Below are 10,865 nucleotides of genomic sequence, written 5' to 3'. Positions count from 1 at the left end.
CTCTCTCACAGCCTGAATGTTCAGGTCTGAGAAATGCTGACACGTCTGTATTCTCCTTACATTCCTCAGTACACAGGCTGCACAACAAGCCTGCTTCTGAATACCCTACGCTGTTACCCCACCATGCTTCTGAATACCCTAAGCCCGGTCTGGCCAACGTCGTAAGATGTTCACTTTTTTATTTATCTTTTGAAATGTATAACATGATGCCCATACATTTTATTCCTGTATACACAAGGTGTGATATGAATTCCTTTTTCAGTCCCTGAAACACCTGGACATGCAAATACAAATCATAATGTTGTGCAGAGGTATTCTGTCTCTTGACAGGCACCCACTGAGTTTATCTAGATACTTTGTTGTCCTTTTCAGATCAGCATTCCAAATCCAAGGCCCTCACTGAGAAAGTCCTTAACTTTTGTTCTATCATCCAAAGCATTAGTATCAATTTGCTAAGATAATATCCTGTGACTCAGTGTGGTTTTAGTTCATTAATGCTTGTCTTTCATTTCCTCTTGAACTGTTTTGAGAAGGCACACTAAGGTAAACTTTTACTTTCTTTGTGCATGTGTACGACTCAATTACTGTAAAGTACAACTACTGTTTTTGTGTATTCTTACAAGGCTAAAGAAAATCCCCCAAGACGCTCCATTTTGTTTTTAGCCAATGTCTTTCTCTATCCTACAAACATTGCTAGAAGCCTTAACCCTTTGGGGACCAGGGGTATTTTCTCGATTTTTACATACATTTTTTCTTTTTCAATTTGAAGGCACTTCCATACAAAATAATACCCAAGTGTTTCATATCAATATTTTCAGTACAAACTCAGCTTTCTTGGTTGTGATGGATGTTTACCCCAAGAGCACTGTGTGAAGAGGTAAGTAGGCCTAAACCTGAAAATTTCGAATCCGTTTTTCAAAAATGTTTCAAATCCCATGTGAAAACATACCTTTAGCCATGTGGATGAATTGTTTTGGTGCTTGAAATTCATTTATGAAGTCCTGAGCTACACAGAAATGGTATACAATATGAATAAAGTACTAGACAGAATATAAAAAAGGACTTCTAATGGATCCACGTAAACACATCTTCTCTGCTATCTGTCTCTGTCACAGAAATGTTTGTCAATACCGACAATGCCAACACGTGTAGCGAATAAGATGTACGTGCGAATCGACCAATCACCGACCCTAAAAGGCAGTGTCTGAGCGACTCAAGCTAGTCTGCTACCAAATTCACCAATTACGCAGGGAGGGCGTGTACCAAGCTGTTCCGAGGCTCATAGCTCCGTCTGTGAGTGAAAGGGCATGTCACAGGAGGGCGGAATCGAAAACTGAGTCTACCGATTCAGGGGATATTTAAACCATGTTTCTACGCCGTATTATCACGGAGATATTGATCAAAACATTTTGGAAACCCCTGAAAACGCGGCCGCGCGTTTGAGGTCCCGAAAGGGTTAAACCGCATTAAGACTGTTCTTAAATCAGCTGATGGCTGTGGGGAACCACATGACATGTTTCAGCACTCAGGCAGTACATGTAGGTCAAGGGTCAAGTTAGATCATCATAGATTCCTTGGAATTAGTGAACATAGTTTTTGGAGAGAGACTATATGTGTTACACAGAAAGTCTGAGGAACCAAACGACGTTACACAGAGCGGGTAGATGAAGCCCGAAGGCGTATTTAATGATGGTAGTAATGAACGGGGACAAGTGGAGAATCCGAAGAGAGTAGTCGAGGTTCGGTCGAGGGGTCGGCAGGAGAGCGGGCAGTCAAACAGGCAGGGGGGTCGGGCAGGTAGACTGCAGGCAGGCAGACGGGTAGTCGGACAGGCAGATGGTCGGGCAGGCAGACGGGTAGTCGGACAGGCAGATGGTCGGGAGGCAGGGAGGTCCGATAATAGGTAAGGGGGCTAGGTCCGTAGAAGGGTCGACGAGGGGAAAACCAGGGAGGACGAGGTATCTGGATGGGGGCACAAGAGAAACAAGTTGGGTTACGCGGAGTAAGACAAAACCCAAGGAATTTGCAGAATACACCGGAGGGCTGAAGCGTCTGTAGGTCTTGATTCACAAATGTTACCGTAGAATCACAGTACGTTCTGGCACTGGAGTGGAGTTCAGGCAGGGTCCTTATAGGGCGGTGATTGCAGATGGTTCGCAGGTGTGCTGAGGGGAGACAGGGAACAGGTGCGCTGTCGACTGGGAGCTGGACACTCCAGCGATGATCGCCGGGGCCTCAAGGTGGCGCCAGAGGGATGGTTAGGAGGGGGAACCGTAACAATATGAACATAATGATATAATGATATAATGATATGCAGGATGTATTGTGTATAAGTCAGACACATAGTTACAGTGCACTTTGAATAAAAAAGCATAAATGTGTAGTAAATTCCATCAATTCAGGAAGTGTTTTGAAACTCCAATTCAATTCTAAATTCCAAAGCTTTTTATTTTCAATTTACAGAAAAATGTAAAGAACACACACAGTTGAGTTGCTGCCTATTGGAACATGCACTATACACAGATACTCAGATTTGTTCAATGCATTAAAGAGTCATTGGAAAATAATTTGATTACCGAATTGGAATTCAATTCACTCCCGAAATGTATGGAATTGGCCCCAACCCTGGTAGTGTATGTGTACATTAATTCTATACTGTATACTTTAGTGTTCAATATGACAAGGGTAGTATGCTTGACCAGCTCTGATGTACTAGATACTGCATTTCATATGTATTCTGTTATTTTGCTCTATAATGTTTCTTAGAAGTATTCCAAGTCATACTGTAAGATTGAACAAAAAGAAGCAGTGTGTTTAGTACATTGAGACAAAGTATCCTCCATGACCCTATCTGGGTCATATCTTAGCTTGGGGCTCTAACTCTGGTCAGGGAAGATGTACAGCTGCAATATTACAAAACAAGTTCCCTCTCATTTGATGATGAACAATGAAAATCTCCCATCTCTAATACAGGACATGGATTTTGTATATGATTAATTGCTTCCAAGTGTATTGCCCAAAACTGATCTGTAAGTATCTACAGTAACTGTACTGTAATGTGTGTTCAGTTATTAACTGTTTATGCATTTCATGTGCTCCCTCAGAAAACAAGGTGGACATAATGAAACTGTAATGTAACTGTAATGTAATTACTAATCATCTACAGAGTACAGTATGATAAGTAATGATCAGTTTTGTCTCATTCAATTTAATTGCAGCTAAAATGATCATGTATGAGATGCCATGGATCATGAATGGTGAGTTCCCCAAAGTAGGTCATGCTGTGGTTGCACCTGCTGTGGTGACTGCGTCAGCACATCTCTGTAACTGCTTGTACTAGCACAAGCCTGTATCACAGCTATTATAACTATTGCACACCCCTTTAGTGGCATGGAAGATAGTTAAGACCTGGCTGGGTCCAGACGCCATCAGCAAGGTCAAGTGTGTCTCCAAGAGTGACGTCCAGACATACATCGACCAAGAGCATCTCCCACCTCACATGGGAGGAACTGTACGTACCACTCTGCCACCGTACCACCCACAAATGCACAGTATGGTAGAGTCGAACAGGTATAAGGTATTACCAAGTAAATCAGGTATTTTAGCTATATTGTTTTTTTGCAATAAGTTTGAGTCATGTTGAAAGTCCACTAAAAGGTATTACCGTATACTGGAGTATTTTGGAGGGAAGGTATACCGGTTTGAGAATTCTAATACCCAAAGCTACAGTATGGACCTGCAATCTTCCACTCCACAGTCACAAATCTGCAAATTCTAGAACATCTATTTATGCCCTTGGGCTGGCAACGTGCATGCACATGACAAACAGTATCGTAGGCCTTGATAAACATGATTATTTTATTTTTTTAACAGGACCCCTTCAAGTACAGCTTATTCCCATATCACAACCCTTAGATTTTGATACTGAAAAATGATTGTGCCCTCACATCTCATGAATGTAGTAATAATGATATCAACGACAGCTATAGAATTGTTATTCTCCAACTATCTGTATCCGTCCAACCAGTCTGTATGTATGTGGCAGGTCTACTTTGCAGAGAATGTGGCCACGGATGCAGCCGGCAGAGCCAAAGCAGCACAGAGGCCCACAACCACATTCAAAGGCACTTTACTCCATATCAGGTTAACTTTGGCCCAAGCTTTGTTTGGGGTGTTTTTCACGATAGATTAGGTGTATGTTCATGCTATCTGTGCCAAGTAAATGCTCATGGTGTCCATACTGTACCACAGTCACATGATTACCAACCACCAGCCCACCCACACTCTATTGGGGTTGGTTATGAGCCGGTGGTTATATCTGCAGTAGCTCTTCTTTTCTCACTTTCACTTTTACAGTCCTGCGGAGGAGTTTTGCTTTGGCTGCAGAGAGAGTGAAAAAAGATGGCTAATCATCCTCAACAATGTTACCAAAAACCAAGTGGCCTACAAGGTTGGTCCTGTACTTTGCATTTATATCATACATCCCTGCGTCTATGCATGTATGCTACTGAAACTATGTACAAGACTAGTTTGACAAAGATGGAAGGTAGCTGCACAGAATTGCCCCCCAGAAAAAAAAAACCTGCTGCATGATCAGATTGAATGAATCATTATGATTAGGAGTTAAAAAGCATTGCTGCCACTGGACCAGCATCTAGTAGCACATCGACCTACACTGGATTGCTGGATGTTCTTGTCTGAGAGCAACCTCATATCTGTGACCTCAGGTGCGGACCACAGCCCCAGATAGGTACAGGGTGAACAGATCTATCTCTGTTCTGGAAGGACATCCCAAAGGCTAAAGTAGTGGAGCACAGGTAAACAAATATCATCCACTGCATTATGATGGATGAAGAGTCATCAGGCATCCGTACACATGAACTGTAAACACAGAATGTAGATTAAAAAAAAACGTTTTCAGTTGCTCATTGTCAGTTTGGTTGAATGTCAATGATACCTTGAATTCATTTCGTGAATGTTTTATTTTCCTTCAGGTTGCGATGTCACATCTTGGAGGGCCTCAAGCCTGCCCTCAGTCCCATGATTAACAGCTCTTTCAGACTGGGGACCAACGGCCACCAAGACACGCACACCACAGTGAGTTCTAACCTCAGGCCGTTGCTGAATTGGGCTAAAGAGAGCAGCTCGCTATAAGTAGGCTTGAACTCATGTTTGCCCATCCTGTTTGGTTTGAGATGCTAGTGAAGGAAAAATAGAAAGGTTCAGATGGTTTAAATATTGTGGTTTCGAGCTCACAAGTTGAAGTGTGCACCATTTTCAGGAAGTGACACTATTGGTCTGCAATAGTTTGATGTTTTCATGGTGTCTTTCATGACAAACAGCATCACTAATATGTTAACTACGCTCGCTACAGTCAAAGATATGTTTTGAAAAGAACCTTTGAGAAAATGATTCAAAACTCAGAGGAAGATGTGTTCTTGATACAGCTCAACTACCAAGAGGACATTTCTTTTGCATATACAGTCTGAAGGCTGTGTTCAGTGTGAAAAGGGTCATTGGCTTCACCAGACATACTCTGTCTCCCTTAGCTTATGCAGGTGATGGCCAGCAGCTTCAGACTGGAACAGAAGTTGGACTGCTGCCTGTGGATCCAGAAGGTTCTGACTGCCCTGGTGACAGCACTCACAGCCTTGGGGTTCTCTGCCTTCTACATGGAGTACACTGAGGAGAGGCCACTGTGACTGAACACTCTACAATACTGAGGAGCCCAAGACAAACGAACCAACCATGGTGAAGTCAGGAATGATGCAGAAATATAAGAAACGAGTCAAAATCCACCCCATCCCTTTGGACACTGAAACTCTTCTCATTATATGTGTATACTTTGCAACTTGCACTGTTCTGTTCATCTGTGAATATAATGTTCTGAATTATGTTAAATGTTATCTATTAATTTGTGATTGAAAGACAATAAATGTCACTTCATAAATAGACACTAAATCATCCATGTCTGTCTGTCACAGCCATCATGCCATCTAAGTTTTTTTGTTGCTTGTGACCCTCAGCGCACACATGCAATGCCTATGTACCTATATATTCCTATATGCCTATGTATACAACACCTCGTTGTGACTATTTCTCTAGTTTCCACTTCTGACAGCTTTGTAACCGGCATTTGACTAAGTTACAAGCTACAGAGGAACACATAGTGAGGAGGTGCCATTTCCTCTAATGCAACTGGGGGAGCTGAGCTAACCACTTGATAACATGATGCTAGAAATACAGCACCCCTCAGTCTTGAGGTGGTGATTGAATTTAGCTAGTGCCTTCGGAAAGTGTCTTCGGAAAGTATTCAGACCCCTTCACTTTTTCCACATTTTGTTGTGTTATAGACTCGATTTAGGGGTCTGAATACTTTCCGAAGGCACTGTACCTATTGACGTGTGCTGGATGCTCTGCAAAGCCATCACAGAGTTCAAGTCAAAATTCAAGAGCCAGAGTTGAGATGTCATTGTGAAACAAAGCACAAGTAGGCGCTACATATTTATACTGGGCCATTTCCTCCTCTCAGCTCACATCAGTCCTAGATCTGTCAGAAAGTGTGTCAAACCTATAAAAACATCACTTGAGTATTTGATTCCTATACAAATTAGAGACCCTATAAAAACAAAGACATTAATTCCAAAATTACATGAACGATTATCCTTGCATTACGATGGACTCAATTCAACTTATTGAGTGATTTGTTGATGACATTTTTGCATTTTAGCTCATTTTAAGAGTGTCATAGCAAAGGGTCTGAATACTTATGTACATTAGGTATTTCTGTATTTCAATTTTAATAAATTTACAGAAATTTCAAAAAACTTGTTTTCACTTTGTCATTCTGGGGTATTGTGTGTGGATTGATGGCAAATTATTTTAATTTACTCCATTTTAAATTGAGTCTATAACACAACAAAAAGTGGAAAGGGTGAAGGGGTCTGAATACTTTCCGAAGGCACTGTACCTATTGACGTGTGCTGGATGCTCTGCAAAGCCATCACAGAGTTCAAGTCAAAATTCAAGAGTCAGAGTTGAGATGTCATTGTAAAACAAAGCACAAGTAGGCGCTACATATTTATACTGGGCCATTTCCTCCTCTCAGCTCACATCAGTCCTAGATCTGTCAGAAAGTGTGTCAAACCTATAAAAACATCACTTGAGCTTGTTTTGGTTTGGTAGGCAGGTCTGTAATCTCAGATATACAGTGGGTGTAACCAGGTCTGAGCCTCTACACTGAGCATAGAGCGTTGGATTAACGTCACATTCTGCTGTCGGCCTGTGCAGACAGTATTTGGTTAACTCTTGGTTCTGCAGTTGGTCAGTATGTGTGGAGATGCATTCAGTCTTGCTCTGCTTCTCCTTCTGTGGGGTATCTGCACAGCCACTGAAGGTAAGAGGGACAACTGTTGTCGTCTTAAACACAGAGAACAATGTAAAACTAAATGTTAACATTGGTAGCATAAGAATAAGCTTTATTCTTAAAACCTCTTGCTTTATAGTCGTATAGTCTGTATAGTTCTTGTGATTCATTTCCATTTCCTATGCATCAGTTGTCTAATGCATATTGCACTTCAGTTTAATGCACTTAGTCAATGGGAAAGAAAATGTCTTTTCACTTCACTCTACTCAATAACACCTCTCCCATGACACAAACACACTCACAACCTTTTTTTCCTTCTGTGTTTGTAGAATCTCAAGTGAAAACGTTGAGAACAGACCCAGATATCACACATGTCTGCCAAAATCACACACTTCACTCCATTCTGTCTGTAACTTGTCAGATTAATAGAGAGATGAGTGGTGGTGGTAAGTGTGAAGTAGGATATCGGTATGGCCAAAATGATACAGACAGCACTTGTGACTCCAGGGTCACACTACAGACAACGAATGCCAGCGTGTTTCTACACATCAGCCACATAAAACCGTCTGACGAGGGGAACTACACCTGTGAGTGTGCATTTAAGGAAGGATCATATACCTTGCATCTCCAAATGTTTGTCTACGGTAAGGGACCAGATGGGGCTGTACTTCATACAGTACAAATTACCACAATGAGTGGATATTGCATGACAATTCAAACGACACATTATTTTACACCCATTTGTCAGGCATACCTTAATGTAGTGTGAATGTCGCTGTCTTATTTTGTGATTTTTGCTCTTAACCCAAGTTAAGTGACCATTGATAAGTGTTCACAGCTGTCATAATTCAGTTAGGGGTCTATTTGGGATCTACATCTTAAAATTCTGCAGCTGTCAACAATGCAATGCTTTAATAATAGGATGATGTGGGGACGAGAGTAGAGTCATGTACAGGATCAGAGTGACCAAGACATTCATGATATTTTTTCTCTGTTCCAGAATCTCAGAATCTGCCACAGGACACAGAGAGCAGTGGTGTTGCGGTGATGATAGGCTTGGCAGCAACTGTGGCTGTCCTGGTCTCTGTTGGCATAATTCTGAGGAACTTTCATCACAGGTCAGAGATTTTCATCACCTTGGTAGTGAAAAAAAAAAAGATTATTTAATGAGTATTAGTCAGCTTTGCTATTCAAATAATTGCAAATACTTCTGGAAACATTGGAATTCTATAACTGCATTCAAAAGCAGCACTACAATTGATGTACTGAACCACTGTATGTAATTGAAATGTAATGCTCTATGTAGAGATGCAATTGGAAAGTCAACTATTAGTCAAGGTGAGTCGATCAGGTTGTTACAACTAGTGCCTAAAACTTTGTCCACTGAAAAAGAACACACACTCTCATGCATTGTCAGGCATACACACACACACACACACACACACACACACACACACACACACACACACACACACACACACACACACACACAGATATTCACAAACAATTTGCTCCACATAGTATGTACGTATGTAGTCTTTAAAACCATGTTTTATTTCTGTGAATCATTGTTTTGCACAGAACAACGCTAGAAGTGTGTGGCCCCTCCAAAGAGTCCATTGAGGTTGATCTTTTTTTATTCTTTTTTTTATTGCTTGTTTGCTTGTTGCATGTTTGTAAGAAAAAGTTGATTCTTCAGATATTGTAGTGGATTGATGGCAAATTATTCTAATTTTATTTAATTTCAATTTGAGTCTTTAAGACAATAAAATGTGGAAAAAGTGAAGGGGTCTGAATACTTTCCAAAAGCACTGTATGTTGAGTCTGTGTCACTTTACATTAAGTTGTCCTTTCACCTGTGTAGTGTTCCTACAGGTATTGGGACAACTAAATGTAAAGTCAGTTTGATGAGTCAGTTTGTTTATTTCTGTAGGAGCAACAAGATATTGAGCCCTACGGCATATTCTTAGAAAGAACCAATGGACTCTACTCAACTGTTCGACTGGACCGTCTTGACCCCTTGCCATGACCCCCTGGCACTGCTATGGCAGATGGTGATATGGAGTTACAGCGGCAGAGTGTACAGTTGTACAGCATACAGAAACTAGTGGTAGTTGGTTAAAATCCTTGAAAGCCTATTTTTGCTGCATTAAAAACCAGCTGAAACACAGGACAATGCCTTAATGTGGTTTCATTGACACAAACACAAATTCTTGAGGATACCTTGGTACAGAAATGCCTTGATATCATGTCTGCATCTCCACTAGATGTCACTGTACTGCATTCCAGAAGCAGTCTTCAGCAGTTTGTGTTCAATTGCTGGTGGATCCAACTCCCACCCATAAAAAAACAAACATTATTTGTAGAGATACGTATGTTGAATTGTGCTTGGTCCATTTTAGAAGCATTAATAACATTTTATTAATTTGGCGCATGTAAAGTGTAAACTTCCTATTTGGCATGCACCAAGCAGCTAGTGAGTGTTTGTGTGTGTGTGTGTGTGTGTGTGTGTGTGTGTGTGTGTGTGTAAGTGTACAGAAACATCTTGTCTGCTCAAGGATAAGCAAATGCCTCCGAATTCATTGGATGGCACTTCATCATACAGTAAATCATAATAATTGTTTGATTTCAAATCCAAACTTTTGGAGTATAGAGCCAAAATACTGAACCCCTTGATGGAACCCTTGTGGTATCATCTGGAACTGTCATGCCTGAGGTTGCTGTCTGGTGACTCTGGCGCCCTCCCCTGGCGGTATGGGGCCAGTGGCCTCTCAATCTACCTGTATTAATTTCACCTGTGTATTCTGTCCCCTGTTTGTTATATGTAGCCTGTGTTTCCCCATGTCTTTGTCGGAGATTCTGTCTGTCTGTCTGTCTGTCTGTCTGTCTGTCTGTCTGTCTGTCTGTCTGTCTGTCTGTCTGTCTGTCTGTCTGTGAGTACCCTGTCTGCCTGTCTGTTCCGCTATTCTAGTTGTTTACCCTGTTGTCGTAGTTCGAGCTTAGTGTTTCTTTAGTTCTAGTTATTCCACTTGTTAAGTGTGTACTTTTGTTAATGGAGCTGGTTTTCTCCACCTTTGTTTTACCCTTTTTCCCCAGTGTTTGTTTGTATGCCGTTCCCCAGTCGTATGATTAAAACATCCCTTGATTTGTACTTGATTGTCCCTTGATTTGTAGACGCTGTCGTCTAAGTATCTCTCCGCACTTGGGTCCACCGCACTATCACCTGCTAACAGGAACTAAATGGAATATAAACACAGTTCCATCAGCCCTGGGATTACAATTGTGCATTATACACTGGTACTAAAGATGTAAAGAAAAAAACTAATTTGTAACAACAATATGAACAGTACCTAGATATAATTACACTATAATTAAATGTAATGTTCCCCTGCCTTCTTACAAACAGTATATACTACTATTATCCATCTTCAATTTGTTTTAATTTATTTTTTTAAATCCTTCTTCATTGATTACTTCATCTTATGATGACTGATGGATA

The 10,865-nt window shown here is 41.0% G+C and overlaps 1 protein-coding gene and 2 long non-coding RNA genes across 3 annotated transcripts; 2 read left to right on the top strand and 1 right to left on the bottom strand.

Annotated features, from left to right (window-relative positions):
* Positions 1–1,661: 1,661 nt before the first annotated feature.
* Positions 1,662–10,549, bottom strand: LOC310812417. Its single transcript, XR_014554521.1, has 3 exons — positions 9,590–10,549; positions 2,080–2,234; positions 1,662–1,962 (listed from the first exon to the last, which is right to left on the bottom strand). It is a non-coding gene; the product is annotated as an uncharacterized lncRNA (long non-coding RNA).
* On the top strand, positions 3,652–6,176 carry LOC310812082 (motile sperm domain-containing protein 2-like). The gene is made up of 5 exons (XM_083680501.1): positions 3,652–4,143; positions 4,357–4,450; positions 4,728–4,750; positions 4,995–5,097; positions 5,550–6,176. Exons 1-5 carry the CDS (start codon positions 3,932–3,934, stop codon positions 5,700–5,702), a joined length of 585 nt encoding a protein of 194 aa, XP_083536627.1. The 5' UTR covers positions 3,652–3,931; the 3' UTR covers positions 5,703–6,176.
* On the top strand, positions 7,264–9,559 carry LOC310811873. The gene is made up of 4 exons (XR_014554488.1): positions 7,264–7,396; positions 7,696–8,010; positions 8,367–8,484; positions 8,948–9,559. It is a non-coding gene; the product is annotated as an uncharacterized lncRNA (long non-coding RNA).
* Positions 10,550–10,865: the final 316 nt, after the last annotated feature.

Source organism: Argentina silus (assembly GCF_951799395.1).
Source record: "Argentina silus genome assembly, chromosome: 11".
Lineage (NCBI taxonomy): Eukaryota > Metazoa > Chordata > Actinopteri > Argentiniformes > Argentinidae > Argentina > Argentina silus.
Note: the sequence above shows the minus strand (reverse complement) of the source record. Positions and strands in the feature narration are given on the sequence as shown.

Bases quoted from the DNA above. Each gene is read 5' to 3' on its own strand.
- LOC310812082 (XM_083680501.1), top strand. From the start codon at position 3,932: ATGATTGTGCCCTCACATCTCATGAATGTAGTAATAATGATATCAACG. The intron at 4,144-4,356 runs GTTAACTTTGGC...TCACTTTTACAG, and splicing joins GGCACTTTACTCCATATCAG to TCCTGCGGAGGAGTTTTGCT. The intron at 5,098-5,549 runs GTGAGTTCTAAC...TGTCTCCCTTAG, and splicing joins ACCAAGACACGCACACCACA to CTTATGCAGGTGATGGCCAG.